Source organism: Vanellus vanellus, assembly GCF_965231255.1.
Source record: "Vanellus vanellus genome assembly, chromosome: 1".
In the NCBI taxonomy this organism is placed as follows: Eukaryota; Metazoa; Chordata; class Aves; order Charadriiformes; family Charadriidae; genus Vanellus; species Vanellus vanellus.
In genome coordinates this window covers 56,359,902-56,379,579 of record NC_138905.1, presented here as the reverse complement: position 1 = coordinate 56,379,579, position 19,678 = coordinate 56,359,902, and the positions used below count along the sequence as shown (strand labels likewise).

Below are 19,678 nucleotides of genomic sequence, written 5' to 3'. Positions count from 1 at the left end.
TTGGTTTCCCTGAGAGTATGAGTTTGTCTTTTGGATGAAGTGCACAGCTGCGCACAGCTGTGCTTGTTCCTTCATCTGGGTTAGCTCTGAGAACAGGGCTGCTGCGGCTGTTTCTGTTATTTAATACTTTGCACTTAAACCACTCTTGGTACGGTCCCCTGATTGCTGCTCAGATAAGCAGCAGCTGTCATCATGAATAAAATCTCTGTTACCAGCAGCAAGGGCAAATATTTTGTTTGAAGTTTAGAAGGTAAGTGGCTGAGAACACTGACTTACACTCTGTCTAGGGCTGCCATCAAGGTCAAGGTTTTCCTTTTATATGTGTTCCCAGGTATTTCATGTGGGGCTAGTACTGGTACTTGATAGCAAACCAGTACCACATCTGAATAACACAGCCCAAAATAACCACAATTGTGAATTTTTGTTAAAGGCCCCTTCTATATTACACTGATGCACACTGTTACACAAATAGCAAACTGTGCGGTTTATCGATATGCATTCAGAAGGCTGAACCAAGTAGAATTCATTTCTTCCCCAGAACCAGGTATTTTCTCCTGCTCTTTAACAGCCCACCGGCAGAGGCGTGATGGGCAGTGCTACATAATCCTCACCAATATCCCCTCTGCAGCTCCAGAGGAACCCAGGCATGGAGTCCACTTCTTAAAGCTACTTTTTTCCTTCTGAAAGCAGTAGCATCAAGACAATCAGGAAAAACTTAGAGCCTTCTCCTATGTTTCAGCTCTGTTGGGCCTCTTCTTCAACAGCAGACATTAGATGTTTCATTCTTGCACACTTAGATGAGCAAGGGCTGCACAAAACCTGTGCTGACAGAACACCTACTGTCCAGCCCTCATTCACCTCACCCAAGCTGTGTCAAGCCTCAGGAGCGAGGTCTTGATAAGATACCATGGTGCTTACAAAAGGAAAATTTTCCCAGACTTAAATAAGAATATTGCCTGTGACCAGTTCTAGCAAAGGGCAGTAGCCACTGCTACTTGGGACAAACTGCTTGGACATTTTCTCCTCTTGCACTTTCCAGCTGGGACCACAGTGAAGATGATGACTTCTGGTCAGCTGCATTTGCTGGGCAGCTGTGCGGACACATACATTCAAACAGGCAAACTCAGTGTATTTCTTTTTATTGTAATAGAAAAAAAAAACACAAATAAATCAAAACATCACTTTCCGCCTAAAGATGTTATTAACACCTTTAAAATGGCACAGGGGAACCCCAGCAATACAAGACAGAATAGTAAGAGTGGGCAAACAGGTTCTGTTCCCTCTCAGGAGTTCAGTTTCCCTGCCCCTTTGTCAATCAGCTGGCTGAAGTTTGTCACCTATATACACTTACATACACTTCTCAGTCTAGTTTATATTCCTATGAGTAGGTATGGCTGGGTGGAATGTTGGGGCCACAGTCCTGCAATTTACACATAACCATCTTTGGAGAAAATGGGGTTCCTAAGAGGCCTACAGGGGTCTCCATACCCAGTAAGACCAAGCAAACACGATTTCCTCCTGCAGTTCTTTTGCCAGGAAACACAGAGTAGGCCCCGAGCCCAGGAGACCCTCTGGGAGCTCCTTGGCTATTACAAACACTATATGGCCATGTGGAATTTTACCCAGTGAACTTAAAGTAGCAGCATTATTTCTGCAAAGGGGCTGCTCAGGAGGCGAAAAGACAGATTGCAAAATGCACGGGGTAAACATCTTCCTTTTCTTTCCTGCCTCCTGAGAGGATGCAAAAAGTCCTGAAGTAGACAGCCAAGCAGAAACCAGGCTCAGGACCGCTAAAGTGGCAGACACACAAGGGATATCCTCATTGTGCAAGAGTGTGGGACAGAAACCGTGGCATCAGTGCTTCCACCGCAGGCAGCTGCATCTGGAGCGAGTTTGCTGAAAGACAAGCAACCACAGCTGTGCTGCTTGCAGGTACCAAACTACCATACCTAGATGTTGGGCTACACTGCATCAGCTTGAGTATACCTCTTCAACTGAGGAAGATCCAAGATTCTCTAACATGCTACAGCATTTTGTGGCACAGTCACATGTGTTATTAAGATGAGAGACTGGTTACTTTTCATAGAACTGACTATGGGAAAAGACTGGAGAGGATATACATACAAAACAGGAAAACTAAGCTATGGCTTAGCAGAAAACAAACACCAATCCTTCCTCCAGGAGCACCAAAAGGCATTCATAAATCATTTATTATAGAATGCTATCTGCAAACAGGACATTTTGATGGGGAAAGATTGAAAGCTTTTGTATAAACTGATCTGTACTAACTGCTACAGTTGTCTCTAAGTCCAGTCCACCAAATGAAACGCTTAAGAAGTTGATGGCACAAGCAGAGAATGACAAGGAAAAAATAAAAAAAAGATATCAGGCTGCAAGGGCCACAGCTGTGCACTGAGAGCAGGTACACACAAAACTGCAAAATGGACTGATGGTACCCTATTTCCACTTGGTGTGGGGCAACAGAGTATTTGACAGAGTGACTAAACTGCAGTTTTCCTCTATTCCATCCCCTCAGAAATATGAACCATTATAGTCCACGCTGAGCAACAGTGCGAGAAATTTACCAAATTGTATTATTCTGGGAGAAAGAGCCCAGCAGAGGAAAGACATCTCCTTTAGGTATGCAAGGAGTTTCCAGTGCAGGAAGTTTGAGATGCAGGACTGAACTTGCAGCGATACTTCTCACAACAAAGCACTAGACAAAGGTTTATACATTTGCATAGATGCTTTTTCAGCAGCATCTGGAATGCACAATCCCCATTTATGGAGCATCAGCAATGTTTTGGGGTTTGTCCAATGTCTTTCTTGTGTTCCTTCCTAAATATAACCGCTACAAAATTGTTCAGGAAAATAGTGTATATGCATGCACGAAAAGAAATCAGTGTGCCTATCCTTTCATTCCCTGATCTTTTTCCACTGCAAATAATTGCAAAGCTATAAGAATCTTAATCTAGAATATGGTGTATTGATACAATCTAATGTCAATCTAACGACAGGACTGCTTCTGCACATATCCCAATAAACTCAATTGTTCCAAAGAAAAGCTTAGTTTTACTCTTCCTCATTTTCTTTACATTTGAGGAGACCTACCACCTATTTCTCTTACACTTAAGCAGAGCCCTTCCTGTGATGTGCCTGACTGCTTTGGAAAGGACAGCAGAATCAAAGAAAGTTGGAACCCCAACTGTATCTGCAACTAGAAACTAAAGGCAGAGTTGGTCCACCTTATATTACGGTGTAGTTGCCATGCTATTCCTGTCTTCCTGTGCTGTAACTCTGGCTTGGTTTTAAAAAAAAAAAAAAAAATAAAAATCAGCTCTTATGCAAAAGTAAATAGTTAACAAGGTTCTGCCTATCTGCTGATAAGCTTACATGTGAGAAAAGGAAACATTTAATTTCAAATTTCAGGTGAAAGTAAAATGTCTCCACCACTTCTGCTCATGAGATTCTGTTCTTTCAGCTGGTTCTTTCCTGTAACACTCAGATCCAGCATTACAAGGCTCTTGGTAACCTTCAGTTCCAGTCTTCCTCCCACCCACACCTAGTCCCATCGAAAGTTTCAACTTTTGAGTGTGACACTGACAGACAATTCAGCTTGATCACCTTTCAAACACAGCTGTGCCACTGCAAATACTCTAATCAGATGCGTTTCCCCTGAGTAAATAATATAATGTCAATGAAATATGCAGAAGACTAATCCTGGGACACCTTCACTTCCTAGGCTACCAATACTTCCTTTGTCTTTTTGCTACAGACTTCAGCAAATACCCCCAAAATATAGGCAGTGACAGGAGAAAGAGAGGCAAGCCTGCAAGGGATGGCTAGGACATCCCCTTATTTACTCCAAATGGGCCCTTGAATACTCATGGAACAAATTCCCACTTACCAGCACGGGAGTTACTTAGAAAGTGTCAGCCTACTGGGACAAGACAGCCTTTATAAATTAGTTTAATACTATTAGAAATTATGGCAATCTTTTTGGTAGCATTGTCTTACATGCACCCTGATAAATCCTCTCCCTAGGAAATTTTAAATCTTGCCTCGTAACTTCTGTAGAGTTAATTCTGATGGGAAATTATAAAATAGAAATCTGGTAGATTCATGTTTAAAAAGGAAGAGGCCTGGTGAGGCTGGGCACACTGGTCACTCCTGTTAGCTCTGTCCATTGTGTCTGCTGAAGGTATTTCCTCCGGGTGGCTGGATCTGGATGGAGTCCAGGAGGGGCCTTAAAGCTTGTCCAAAAGGTCTGAGAAGGTAAAGAGATAAACATCTCAAATAGCTTACTTGATGAATGACTTTTCCCACTTACTACTGAAGTGGACTCACTTCCTAGAGTGCAGTCAAACCAAGAAGAGAATTTGAAGAACAGACTTCCACTACTAACTAAAGCAAACTGATTTAAGCTATTAAAGAGAGTTTACTCTTCAATAAATAAGAATCTTAAACATGATTTTATATAAGCTAGTTCTGAGTCCTGACATGCCCAGACTGCTAATGTGGTAATACTGTGTCTAAAACGGGCTTTTAGTAATTCAGTCTACTTACATGTGCAAACAAAATCCCTGTTATGCAACTGCAGAGCTCCATTAAGTATCACATCAGTATTAAAGACTGCTATAAGAATAGCCTCTAGCTCCCTCATAAGACAATGGTTCAACATTCACAGAATAATTTCTGTTGCAATCTGTAGCACCTGGTTTATCTTTCAATATGACTCACGCTGCTATAGACTTTATCCGATTTTGAGATATCTAAAGCGATAAGAGCCCAGAAGACATGTGTCTCCCAAATAATGTTATACCATTGTTATGAGAAATAAGACCTAAATGATGGAGCTCAAAACATCCCACTGGGATCCTCACTAGCTGAGAGTTAAAAAAAAAAATTGAGCTGAACTACCAGGCAGGAATTCTTCATTTCCTCTTTTTCATATCCTCTTTTTCCATCCAGTCCTAGCTTTAGAACTGCAGCATTCATTTTAGAATTACATCTCCCCTGCCTCTTCACAAGCAAAGCTGATATCTCCGCTGCAATTACAGTGCTTAGAGCAAGAGAAGTGACCTTTACCAGATACTGGTTTCCTAAGACAAAAAAGAAACTTGCATCATTTTCTGAAGCTTTCTATACTTGGCTGGTCACATATAAGAGACCATCACAAAATACGCAGTTTAAGTTAAAGGCTGAACAACCACCTTCTCCTGTCTCCTTAGTAATGCCAGTGCCAGTCAGCACTTGTTGTACAGTGTTGTAAGCGTTGAAGTAAAGCAAATAGCATCTTCCTCTTAATCCTATGCTGGTTCTCAGAAAGAGCCAGCAGAAACTGGTACCACTGGCTCTGTCAAATGTTTAAGTGTTAGCATGAAGCCATACACTACAGAGAGCAGCGGCACTCATACTCACGTGGCAAGAACTTCAGATGGAAGGTCAGTGATGTAAGAAGGGATTTTTCTTCCTGTTAGGAACTGTGCCACTTCATTACTGAAGGTGTTGCAGTTATGTTCAAAGAGGTTATAAGACTCTCCTCTGTGCAACAGGAAAGGAATTAAAATGTAGAAAGACAGACTCAGCAATAAATCTAACAAGCAGAAAAACTTAGACCACTAATGAGGAACATTAGCACTTTTTTCCCCACAAAGAGTTCTAAGGCAAATAGGTAAAATACAGACATCAGGTCACCTTGAAATTCAAGTGAATCAGGGTAGAAAATGACATCTCTCTGCATCACTGACTTTATACAAGTGTTTTTTGGAGGATAAGGAGGTCAGGTTTCTTCAATTAAAACCACAGAAGGAATAAAGAGAAATCACAATAATTATCGACATTGAAATCTGGCCAGAAGACTAAATGCTACTGTTTCCTATTCTTTTGAGAAGCAGACTAGACTCTTTAACAGTCAAGACCTTGCTTTCACTCATCTGAAAGTTGGCAGCTTTACCACAGCACTTCACCTATGACTCATGGGGCAAAGCACTATTTACTGAAATATTTCATACAGTGCCTTCGTTTTCCCTGGTGATTCTCTCAAAGGCATTTGAGGCTTTACTCCATTTTATGAAAAACAGTGTGAAAGACTTCCTGGCAGGACGCTTTCCCAGCCTAGCTCAAGGCTGGCACACCAGAGGATTGCCTAGCTGGTAGCTCTTTGGGTATCAGTGCACCAGTTCCAGTCTTGTATTTGGAGAGTACCAAATAACACACTAAGCAGACAAAGCTTTGTGAGCAGGATTGGTTTCATAATACCTTCCTCCGTTCTGCACCCCTTCCCCTAAGTAATTTTCTGTTATACAGACTTTATAGTGCAAGGTGCTACTTACCGGAACATAGATTCCCCCAAAGAGGAAAGATATTCTAGAAAAATTTCTTCTGTAACTTCAGTGTTTCCCAGGTCAACAACTGAGTCTGGCGGGCCAAGAAGTGTCCCTCCCTGTAAAAATTAACAGACAGGAGACAATGTTAAATGGACAAAACAGAATTCTTTTGCAGGACTGTAGTGAATAGAGCTATTGTGGCTTGTCCAGGCACAGGAGGAACTTTTGGTATGTTCGTCAAGCCAAAAGCCCTACTGGCCTTCTCTGTTCTCCAGTGAGACAATGACAGGTAACATGCAACTTATGTTTCAGCTTGTATACATGGCTCTGTATACATGGCTCCTTGTGATGAAAGTGCTAAACTATGGCAAAATTCTGCTTTAGAAGACTGGCCCATCAGTTTTGCCTCTCCAAGAACTGAGAGGTCTGACAAAGCACTATGATATTTTTTTTTTATTTTTTTAAAATCTTAAAAAGGATGCCTCGAGTTGCCAAGTCTGCACATAAAACCTATCCATACAAAATTAGACAAGGTGTCACTCTGGCAATGCAGCTGCAGAAGGTTTCTTGGATAGATAGACTCTACCAGCAGAAGCAACCCCCAGCCTGTATTTAGTTGGCCTTAAACCCACTGTCCACGCTCCCTTTTTTCAGATGCCCTGGGCAACCATGGCAAATAGCCACATCTGGCTGAATTCAGAAGCCTCTTGCTGCTTTTCTAAAGGACAGTGACACAAGCAATTCTAATCAGGTAACCTTATCACAAAATTACCTTATCAGAAAAATAAGTTTAACTTACAGGTGCACAGCTGGAGATTCCTCCACTGCCATAGAAGAACTCATCCTTATGGACTATTATGGAGGTGTGCCTGCCACAGAGAACAAAAAATTGGTGAAGCAAAGGAAATATTTAACCTAGCACATAAATCACTGGTCAATTTATGTGCTCAAGAACATCACGAAGTGAATAACAAAGAAAAAGTCAATGTGTTTCTGTGAGTAGGACCAGGATCCGCTGGAACATGAACGGATATGGAAACAATGATTATCAAGCCTACTGTAACTCTGTACATGGTTGGGAAAGAACAGGCTTAGCTAGGTGCCCAGGCATGAAGGAACATGGGAATAAAGTGACTTTGACACCAGCATGAGATCTCCAGCAGCCTCTTTCAGCCAAAGGGTTGACAGTGTACTCACAGAGATAGAGGGACAGAGCTAGCCCTCCTACCATGTTGACAGAAATAGTGCATGTCTGATAGACACTGACTCGAGAAGAAGGTCAGACAATCACTGGAGGTGGATCGATAGAGAAGGAAGATGGATAGACAAGAGACTGGGTTTTTTGCCCCCCTCCCCCCCCCCCCCTTTTTTTTTTTTTCTTTCAAATGCTGGATATTATATATAGCAAATTGGGGGGTGTTTTGTAACCAAATATAGCCACAGCTCTTAAGTGCAAGAAGGCCTGACTCTGTAATACCTTCTTCCCACCTACTCTTTTACTCCCCTGTTTAGTCATGCCTGCAGTTAGAAGACAATATGCTTGGGACAAGGAGAATATCCTACCCTTGAAAATGGGTACAAGTGCACTAAAATGCAATGACTACTATCAACACTTTTTTTCATGGGGTCCACTGCTTTGAATGGAGAGGTTTAACCAGCACCTGACCGTACATCATCTTACTGTCAATCTGTATTCAAGAACAGAAAGTTCACAGAATCACAGAATCACAGAATTATCAGAGTTGGAAGGGACCTCTAGAGATCATCTAGTCCAACTCTCCTGCTAAAGCAGGATTGCCTAGAGCACATTACTCAGGACTGCATCCAGGCGGGTCTTGAAAATCTCCAGGGAAGGGGACTCCACAACCTCCCTGGGCAGCCTGTTCCAGTGCTCTGTCACCCTCACCGTAAAGAACTGTTTCCGTGTATTTGAACGGAACTTCCTGTGTTCTAACTTGTGCCCATTGCCCCTCGTCCTGTCACTTGGAACCAATGAAAAGAGCCTGGCTCCATCCTTCTTCAACCCACCCTTTAGATACTTGTATGCCATAATCAGGTCTCCCCTCAGCCTTCTCTTCTCCAGGCTAAAGAGTCCCAGCTCTCTCAGCCTTTCCTCATAAGGGAGGTGCTCCAAGCCCTTAATCATCTTAGTTGCCCTTCGCTGGACTCGCTCCAGCAGTTCCCTGTCCCTCTTGAACTGGGGAGCCCAAAACTGGACACAGTATTCCAGTTGTGGCCTCACCAGTGCCGAGTAGAGGGGGAGAATGACCTCCCTCGACCTACTGGCCACACTTTTCCCTATGCAGCCCAGGATTCCATTGGCCTTTTTGGCGACAAGGGCACATTGCTGGGCCATGGATAATTTACTGTCTACCACAACCCCCAGATCCTTCTCCTCCAAGCTATCTCCCAGCAGGTCAGCCCCTAACCTGTACTGGTGCCTAGCATTCTTCCTCCCCAGGTGCAGGACCTTGCACTTGGTTTTGTTGAACCTCATTAGGTTCTTCTCTGCCCAGCTCTCCAGCCTGTCCAGGTCACGCTGGATGGCAGCACAGCCCTCTGGGGTGTCAGCCAGTGTTCCTTGGTCTCTCTTCAGCACCAAAATGTTCTTAAGACCCGATGCATATATAATCTCCTATTGAAAATACTTCCTACACCACACAGTGTTTAACACACATTATGCAATTTAAATCTAGTCACTTACCAGATGCCATCCAGCTGTTTCCCTGTATGCAGAGAAAAGAAGAGTTATTAGCAATGTATATTCCAGATTTCAGCCTACTTTCTGTCAGTCACTAAGGAACCATGCCTATTATCTCACCACCACAGTAATCCCAAAGATTTCATCCCAGAGTTGCTTCTAAAGAAACAAAATGTCTTTCTTTCAAATGAACTACTCCATCCACACTACCGCTGTACTTTTTTCCTCCTGCATGCAGAGCTGGCAACACCATCCTATCCTGCCAGTACTCACCTTCCTTGGACTTTTGTCTACACACCAAGAAAAGAAACCTTTTCCTAAAATAAGTCTTCAGCCAGGACCAGAAGAGTTCAGTTTTATACTGACTTCACAATTGCAGGCAGTTAGCCAGCACGGAGTATTCAGTTTTTTTTTGTCAGTAACCCATGACAGATCTTACTCGAAACTATGATCTGTGGTGATAGTCTCTATAATCTATTCCATGGCTTCCTCTCCCTGCCTTTAAAAACTAACAGCTTAAGTCGGGATTGGGGAACAGAAGTGCAGGTTTGAAATTTACACAAGTTATAAAATTAAATTGTGCATTTCGTAGAAAAGAGCAACAGCAAAGATTTGCTTCAGGCACTAAACTGATAATATAACTGCGTATTAGAGAAAAAGTTGCTTCTGAAATGCTTTTGCAGTTCCCTGGAAGTGGGAAACTTAAACCTATCATGGTAGGATCTCAAGATTGATCTCAAGATCAAGCCTCTCTTCAAAGGGTCACCAGCTGTTACTGCTCCAGGGTCAATTACTTTATCTATCATAACCTAAGAGCTTGGTCCCTGGGATCGTACCCCTTTGTAAACTTGTAGGCAGCAACAGCATGCTATGACAGATGCACTATAACTTTATTTTGCCAAACAAGGTGCACAACACCCAGAAAAGTGGATTTAGAACAGAAAATCTGTGTGCACACCCACATTTGGTATTTTCTTGAACATATGCAGTAGACTGAGTGCTCCTCTGCTCTAGCTTCTGCTTGCTGCAGCAGGCTCCTGATCATTTTGGTCAGCCTCCATCTATCAGTGCCCTCCCCCAGCAGACCACTTCCCCCACAAATGTCCTTTACATCCAAGCAGCACCTTCTTCCAAGAAGTTTTGTTGTTATTGTTCAACTTTTAGATACCAGAATGCAATGATCTGCTAAAGCTATCTGCAGGTTTCCCAGAGCTAGACCAGAAACACTGCAGACATGATAAAAAGCCACCTGAACACGAGAAGCACTGCTCCAGCAAAAGTTTGTTCAGAAAGCACTGCTGGGTTAACTTTTGGCCACAGGCTTTGCTCTGGTTTGGACATGTGTTTGCATCAGACCAGACTCAGGCCTCCTAAAGCCAGCCACAGTCTAGATACTATCCTCCTCCCTTAAACACAGGCTCAGACCTGTGGTTTGTGGTTGTTTTTGTGGTTTTTTTTTGTTTGTTTGTTTTTTAATTTTTTATTCAAGTGCTCGTGACATTCAGTCTTTTCTTAGATATTTTGAGGGCCTCTGCCTTAACTTAGGATTTGGCTGCATCCCTCAACACACTGTCAGCCTTGCCTGTCACTAGCAACTATTCCACCAATTCACACAGCTTATGATGCTGAAAGTGCCCTGCGACTTCTTTTCAAAGGCTGGAATCAAATGCTCAGAATAAGAATAAATTATTCCACTCATTAAAAAAAAAAGTTTGGTAAAAACGAAGCTCAGCTCAGTTGCATGCTGCTGCCCTTCCCCAATTCCCAAAGAGGAGGCAGAACATCACACACTGGGCCCCAGTTAGTGTATCAGGGGCCTAAAGCTAAAGAGCAGTCTGAGAGAGCAATATTTCATCCCTCAGCCTCCAGGATGCTGGCTTCTCTGCTGAAACTTTAGGGGCCACTCTTCTTCTATTGGTGTTCAGGTTCTTCCAAGATACCCAGTGTGGTAGCAGTGATGGGGTACATTGTCCCAGTTCCACTTGTCAGACATTCTCTGATGGTTCTTAATTAGATCAGTGCCGTGGCACTCATGGCTGTGGGAGGCAGAGGCATCGTCTTTCCCTTTCTATAGGTAGAGGGTCTTTGGGTATTTATCCCCTCTTCTCTGTCAGGGCTGCTTTGGTCTCTGAGTGCCAGGAGAGAACATGATACTACCAAGCAGCAGTAGTTCTTCCAGTATTCTTTCTCTTGGGCAAAAACAACTTTCTGTCATCATCATAACTGGATAAAACAGAGGAACAAAACTGATGAGGATAATCCTTCAAGAGTTCCGATAAATAGATGTTAATGTGTCCAAGCAAGGAATAAACAATCACTACCATATTTTTTTTTTTGCTCGAGTCCGAAATAAAATAGGCCGAGAGACAGATACCTGCTTCAGACGAGGGTTGTATAAGAGTGGAGGCAGGGAAAAGGCTGTTGTGACAATAGAGACATCAGTCAAAGCGAGCACACGCAGTTTTGAAGTAGGTGGACTGATCTGTCACTACCACGGATCACAGCCAGGCAGCAAGCATATTCACTGTCAACCCGTCGCACAGAAACATAGGCATGGAGTAGGATGAAGGCCAAAATATAGTACCAATGATGAGAGAAGCAAAGCAGTCTTGCAACACCTCAGCATTTGCTACCCTTTAGTGTGTCCCCACCCTGTTGTGCTACTTGATCCTCTGGCCCTTGTTCCATATCTTCCCCATCAGAGCTTTCTCCTTGCGCTCTAGAGCTGCCAGAAACCAGTGACACTGCAGGCTCACCAGCAACATGTGAGGTAGGGTAGGCACTGTCCTAACTTTAGCACCTGGCCCACAATAGGCTCGAACTCTGCAAAGCCATGCAAGCAGTAAAGTTCTGCATAACTGTTAATAAATTATTACACATTTGTTCACAACAAATCACTGGAAACTTGAACTTTATCCTTCAGGGCAGAGAAACAAACAATTTCAAAGGCAGCACAAGCTAGAATTGTACGTGACCTTTTGTCTACTAAACGGAAAAAGAACATCTCAATATTTACTTTCGCACACATTTCCAGCAAACAATAATGAAAGACTTTGCACAAAGTTGCCACTTTGCACCTAGATTCTGTGTGCAGATTAAAGTTATAGCAGATGCTGACAATGTCACAGGTGCTGTCAGGAACCTGCTCGAACAATTACAACACCTACTTGAAAAGATCATTGCTGCAAAGGCTACCATACATTGGGCTGCTCTAGCAAGACTGCAGCCAGCAGCTCAAGGAAGGTGACTCTTTCCCCCTATTTGACACTTGTGAGACCACATCTGGAGTGCTGTGTCCACTTTTCAACCCCCCCCCCCCCCCCCTCCCAGTACAAAAGACACTGACATACTGGGCTGAAGCATTTGCTGTATTGAAAAGCAGCTGAGACAACTGCTGTGTTCAGCCTCAAGAAGAGAAGGCCAAAAGTCCTTATTGCTGTCTACGACTACCTCATGGGTATGGAGGAAAGAGAGCCTTGTTCTACTCAGAGGTGCACAGTGAAAGGCAACAGATGCTAGCTGGAAAGTGGGAAATTCCCATCTCGGTAAGAGAAGAAAAAAAATTACCATGAAGGTGGTCAAACACTGGGGCAGAGGTCCAGAAAGCATGCGGGATTTCCATCCTTGGAGATACTCAGAACTCAGCTGGCCAGGGCCCCCCTCCCGAAGAATCTGCTCTCGCCAGATCTACCTTAGGCAGGACTGCCAGAGGTCCCTTTCCACCAATGCAATTCTCTGATTGTATGAAAAAAAACAAACAAAAAAACCAAAACAAACCCCAAACAGAATTCAGGAAAGGGACTTTGCATTAGACTGCAGTCCAACCCTGTGGGGCTCCTCTCTGGCTGCTACACACAAAATCTGTAGCCAACAGCAGGCAGTAACTGCCAGGGCAATAACAGAACAGCTCTTGGCAAGTGAAGCTGCTTATCTTCATAGGCAGGTCTGTCTGAGGCTGCTCAGCTAGGTCAGTTTGTGCCAAGCACTGGTTTGATGATCTTAATGGAGCTGCTGACCTGCTATTTTTGCTTGGCTCCTATAAGACATTAACCAGGCTGGCATTGTGGAAAACATGCCAGATCTGCAGCACTGATGACAATAAGGCATCCATGGTAGCTCTCCAGCCTGCTGCAGACAAAATATAATCCCTTTCTGCCACTGGTGGACTGTGCTTGGTCTGAGGCAGTGCAAGCCTCTCCAACGTAAATACCATTGGGGAATCCCTCGCTTAAGAAACCTGCCATTACTGGCTACATATGCATCACCCAGAAACATCCAAGACCAAGAACTTTTGGTACACTGCTGCAGTTTCCCATGCTGCACAGCTGGCTGTTGTCATCTCAACTCCAAACTGACTGGCAGAGAAATATGTCAATGGCCAGTAGCTTCTGAGGAATTTGGGGAGCCCCCTTTCCTGCTGCTCAGCAAGAATCTCAATGTTGTTTGTCTCTTACATCATGTAAGAGGTTCTTCATGGACACCATTATCTTCCTCCTGAAGTTTTGCCTCTGTTGGTGATACTCCTCTATGACCTTTCTTGCCCTTCTCTCAAATTCAGACATCGCACAGAACAGGCGATAGCTCACAACTACTGCTGCTCCTGACGAGCTCACGTAAAGCAATCAGGGCAGCCTGCACTAAGGAGTTATGTCTTGCCTTCTGCTGGACATTGTCCACTATATACAAAATATATTGCTCACAGCCTCTGAAGGCTTGATACACATACCAGCCCCAACAGTATGACCAAGCAAGGATCAGCACTGTTGTTTCCACAGCCAGCTGCCCAAGCGAGAGCATGAGTACAGTATTGCTGCAGCTGTGCTGAGGCACAAGTTGTATCCAGGCCTTGCAGCGACACCTTCCAACAAAGCCACTGTCAGCACTGTCCAACTTAAAATAAAAAAATAAAAGGTTTGAGCCTCCTCAAATAATCCCACAGTGCAATAGAGCTTACATCCCGTAGTCAACTGAGTGGTCTAGAAGAAGAGATTGCAAATACCATCTGGGATACTGGCAGACATCATCACATTTCATGCTCTTCCACTCCTTGCCACAACACTCCAAACTCCCATAGCACACTGGAATGTGGGCAGAATGATATGCTCATCCTGCCACCAAACCCAACACGTTTACTCATAACCTGAGACTATCTTTAACTATATGGAAAAGTCTGATTCCCCACTAATTTCCATTTGAGCAGCAAAAGCCTTTAAATTGCAGGCATTACCCTTCACTCAATACCTACAGGAAAGCTAATCCAAATGATGCACACGCATATAATGCTGAACAGGAATGGTCTGATGGGCTGATAATCTTTTGGGCATCTACTGTTCACCCAGCTAAAACAGAGGAACATCAAGATGCCTAAAGAGTTTAAGTATTTCAAGGGACAGAGGGCTGTTGAGCTGGAAAGGGTCTTGCAAATTTAAATGTACACACTTAAAAATACAACAGTTAGTGCACATGGTCAAGTTACCAGGTATCGGCTGTCCCACAGTAATTGCCTGGGTGCAAACTCAGCCTGAAGTAAATGTGAAGCAATTCAGCTTAATTTGATCTGCTTCCATTATGAGTTAATGCAAGCCAAGCTACCTTGCATTTGTCACAAGCCATGAACGTGGACATGAAAGTTACTGCGTTATATCTGTTGGAATTTAGGGTTATAGCTTGTCAATCTTTGGAAACCTGATCACATACCTGATCTTTAAGGCGCCTTTTTTTTTTTTTTTTTTTTTTTTTTTTTTACTTGCTGAGGTGCTTATATGGATCTTTCCTGAAAATACTCACTGGAACTCGGGAGAGGATGCCAGTTCAGCATAGATTTGTGTGCTTAAGCATCTCAAAGATTCAAATTGTTCGAATGAGGCAGAGTATCCTCTGGCAAGTAAACAAGTTTTTTTATTTGCTGTTTTTTTGTTTGTTTGTTTGTTTGTTTTCTTTTATAACATTCATAGCTCAAATACTTTCATGGTGCTTACATAAGCCAGAAACCTATGAGAAAAATACAACATTCAAATGCATTAGACCCTCAGCTTAGTCATAGGAATGTGGAGAATGATGTAGTTAGATTTGTTTGTTGTACAACTGATTCAGGAGACCATCATTGTTAAGATACAAGGGTCTTTTGAAAGAAGCAAGCCTGTATCGTTTCAGTACACAATCAAACAGGATTACTTCCATGCTTGGATTTATCAGGAAGGCCAAGCAGAAGGGAGATTAGATGCTCGCCAATCTATTTTACTGGCAAAGTTAATTTGTTAATCTTGAGGGCCGCACTATGTAGTTTATTCCTGTGCATTTTAAATATCAAATGAAAGTGGCATTTGTATATTAATCCAAATTATTAGACTGAAGGGCAGAAGAGTTCTGAGACATGAAGGAATTACATACGGAGATGGGCACTCAGTTTACCCTATTTAGAGCTTAAGACATCCATCCCTCAGCACAAGAACACCACTGTTCCTGAACGGTAAAGAAATAATACAAAGCTTAGTATTTTTAACAGCATACCTGTCCTCTGCAATGGATATGCAAGCCCCAGAAGTCCCTAAAAGACCCCAAAAAAGTAGTGGACTGGTCTCCCATGGAACTGGAAGCAATACAATTTGGTCAACCAGAGTGTGTATTTCTAGCAGTGCATTGCTTTGCATATTGTTGCAATTTCCTTAGGCGAATCCATTAAGATTCCTGCCCTTTTTGACTTGAAAATTATCCTAATTAGTCAAACACTTTTTCCTATGTGCTGCTCAGGGTGCTCAACGGAAGCAAAAAACCTAACAGATGGAGAAGCCTGCTTCAGTTCCCTTCGCCTTGAGGTGCTTAGAGAGACCAAGAAGTAGGCTAGATTGGGGGAGGGTAACGCACTTGATTTTCATTAAATCCCTAGCAAATGCTCTGGAGCAAAGCTGATGGAATCTCACGTGGGAGCAATTCAAAACTCTTCAGAACGGGTGGAAGAGAGGCAGAGTAATGCACTGGGTCTGAAAAAAAAGGAAAAAAGGAGAAGGTACCTCCTTTCAGCAGTTACCTTTTGCTTTGATTCCTTCTGGGCTCTTAAGTTCCTACAGCTGAATGCATTACTTAAAAGTTTCAACTGATACATACTCCCAGTCAACTCACCATTAATTTATACTACACTCAGACAAAGTTGCTGTGGTAAACTAGGCTCCCCCCTGTTCTGTGAGTCACATGAGCAATAACCTCCGTTACAGGACAGGAGAACTTTGAGAGCTGCAAGACATTTTTCTTTAGGCCCATGATGCAACAGGATTTTAATCTCCCTTAAAGATTTCTCTGCCTTTGGACACATACTTCAAAAACAGCACCACAAGCTGAACTGTTCTGTTTTCCTTTCTCCATAGGATCAGGTGGATTATATTTTCTGAAAAAATCTCATTGCATTCAGGTTAACACATATTATTATTATTAGATCATGTAGCTGGACAGAGAAATGTAGTTTCACAGACTGAGAATGGGGGAGAGAGGGAGAACAGTACCTGTAGAGAAGACGCATGTATAGCAACAGCACACAAAAATTAAACACCCCACTCCTGATATCAAAGGCAATTGAACTACAATATTTGGTCACGTATACTTTAGAATAGAAATATTCACTGAAAAAACATAGGAAACTCACAGAAAAGTAAGAAGAACAGAAGTAGTCTGGGTAGAAAAAGAGTAGAGTTGACAAGAAAAGTAAAGATGTGCCCAAGGGGCATGACTAAGTTACTCTAAAGCCTCCTATGAACAGTGCTGTATAGCTCTGCCTTCCAGGTTCATCATTTAACAACACGGGAGAGAACTGACACTGAAAAAGTTAGGATAACATTTACTAGTGAGAGCTGATCCTTGAATGCTGTACTGACATAATCCATAATACTTCTGGATCCTATTAGCACAACTGAAGACACCATGTGGTGATGTTTTCACAGTGGTCAGCCCCATAAGAAGGGATTCATCCTCCTCTGGCAGAGGGACATGAGTTTCTGTTTTTGAGCATGCTAGGAACTGATTTTGGTACAACTAATTATTGTATTTGTTTCTTGTCTCTAACACACATGTATTTTAATATAGGCAATGTTACAGAATTACCACTCAAAGCAAAAGCATAGTTTCAATAAAACTTGGCATCTATGGAAAGAATGCCATAAGTAGAGATGACAAATATTTAACACTAAATCATCTAAGAAATAGTTTCCTCTTCAATTTCTGTGACTTTCCTCGATGACATACAGTTTATGAACATCACCGACCAAAAAAAAAAAAAAAGGAAAAATAGCTGTGGACCATCTGAAAGTTGATGTACAGAGAAGTAGCAACAGTTTTTGTTGTTCTTCAAGGACAAAATGAGTGTAGATGAGGCAAGAGGAGTATTCGCTCCATAGCTTTGCTCGTGGGGAGGTTTCTAAAAGAAGGAGCTAAGTGAAAATGCACGCAAGATACTTAATTCGAATGAAAAAAGGAACAAACAATGATTTGCTTTACAGACAATCCAGTCACTGGCTTCACGTAACCCAAATATTCTGCAGTCTGCCTTGTCTCTGTCACCATGCAGGCCTAGTTGGCCCTGTTCCACAAACATGTCTGAACTCAGCTAGTTACCAGGCAGTACTAGCGAGCAACACTTTCCACACTAGTGAGAGACGTCTTCAGATTTTTAAGTTTTCCATTTCATTACTCAGACTTGTAGAAACTTAGCACCAAACTGTATCTCAAGCGCAAAGTTTTTAAGTTGTTGTTTGAATAGCATAAAAAGCAACAAAAATGAAGTCACACACTAAGTGGCTTTGTGTGGAAATTCAGAAAGCTACAAGATCCCAAAATTGACTTTGTGAGCAACAAGAGAGCTAAAAAGCCTTTGCTTGATCTACGTTTAGATTTTGGCATGGAGATACATGCAGTGACAACCTATTTCTGTACAAGTCTTTGCTTGGACCAACACTTTGAAATAAGACTGGTTAAAATCTGCTCACCTCAAACACAGGTAAATCATGCACACATGTAATCTGTATCTCAAGATTTATAACTCTTTGCACAAGATAAAACATAGCTATTATGAACTAACAGGTGAAAAGTTACTTCCCTGCAGGCTACAACAGAAGCGATTTTGACCACACAAGAAGTTTTGAGGTTATCCAGTGTGGGAAACACACATCTCCCAAAGTTGTTACTGCTGTCTGGCTAACAGACCGTATCACATCCGATCTCTAGAACATTTTCTTCTCATCTTTGCAAGCCTATTGTTGATGTGTATAAAACCCCATGCTAAGAATTATTTGGATTTTCATTTTAAGCTTGCAGGAAAGCACAGAATCTCCTCATAGGACAGATGAGCGAAGTCAATGCCAACAAACTGTAAAACAAGATTACACGGAGCCATCTGTTCAGACACTGAGCCTGTTGAGAAGTCTCATCTCACACAGACTGCTGGTCTGACACAGGCCAGAGTCTACACATAACAGGTATAAACCACTCTCTCATCGCGTTCCTAATTCGCGCTTCCTAAACTTCAAGAAAAACCTAAGTTTCCTTCGCATATCCCCAGTCCAAGGTCGGGCTGGAAGCACACATGTTCTTGCTAAGACATACAAAAAACTTTTAAAAACTCTCTGGAAGGTGAAGGTGGCACATCACAAGCCGTGCAACGCATCGCCCAGTCCAGCCTCACCACAACATGGAGCCGTTTGAATTCAATCCCCTTGTAAACAGCAGGCTTTCCTCCAGCTCAGCCTTCCTGCCGAGGTGTCACAGCAGTCAGGAACCAAGCTTTCTCTCACTGCAGGGGCTAAGTAATACTTTCAATTAGCCTTTAGTAAATAACACCAACGAAGCAGCAAAGGAGAGATGGGGGGGAGGGGGGGGGGGAGAATTTGGACCCCCTTCACCTGATGCTGCCTTACTGACAAAGCTCGTCCCGCTGATAAGGCAGACAGGGATGCAGCTCAAACCCACGCTGTTCCCGCTCCTCGGGCCCCCAGGCCAGGCCCGCACACACCCCAGAGCCGTGCTCCAGCCGCCGGCCACCGCCGCGGCCCACTGCCCGCAGCCACCGAGCGCCGCCCGCGTCCTCAGGGAGCCCTTCCCCAGCGGGCCGCTCCCTCGGGAAGAGCCACACGGGGAGGCAGAAGCCACCCCCGGGGCTGAAGGGAGCGATTTCGGCCTCGTTTTCCGGCGCGACGAGGCCGGGCCGCGGCAGTCTGGGGCGGTGGAGGAACACGAGCCCCCAGAGACGACGGAGGGAGGGCCGGGCCGGGCCCCGCCGTGCTCTTACCCAGCATGAGGGGGCTGAGGCGCCGGGCCATGCCCTTGGACAAGTCGTACACATAGAGCTTCACGGGGTGCAGGGCCAGCGGCTCCTCCATGGGGCTGCGGGCACGGCCGCCGGGCGGCACCCGGAGCCCTGGCAGACACCCGCCGCCCCGCCGGGCGTCGGAAAGCGGAGGGGAAGAGGAAAGGGCGGCTGCTGCCCCGGTACCGGTCCCGCCGCCGCTCCCGGGTGTTAACGGCACCAACCGTGAGGTGACAGAAGAAGGGAAGGGGCGACGCTGCCCCTGCGCATGCGCGGAAACCGGCGACCGGCCGGGCTGCCCCGTCACTGCGCCGTTATGCGGCGCAGCGGTTCCGGCCTGGGACGAGGGGTGAGGGGCGG

At 43.9% G+C, this 19,678-nt stretch overlaps 1 protein-coding gene across 1 annotated transcript; it reads right to left on the bottom strand.

The window, feature by feature from the left end:
* Positions 1–3,611: 3,611 nt before the first annotated feature.
* DESI1 (desumoylating isopeptidase 1) lies at positions 3,612–19,588 on the bottom strand (the record flags this gene model as incomplete). Its single annotated transcript, XM_082496415.1, is given in 7 exon segments — positions 3,612–4,267; positions 5,422–5,544; positions 6,336–6,445; positions 7,129–7,198; positions 9,034–9,055; positions 19,301–19,558; positions 19,561–19,588. Coding segments are annotated over 7 exon segments (705 nt in total). The 3' UTR covers positions 3,612–4,173.
* Between the last annotated feature and the right edge of the window lie 90 nt (positions 19,589–19,678).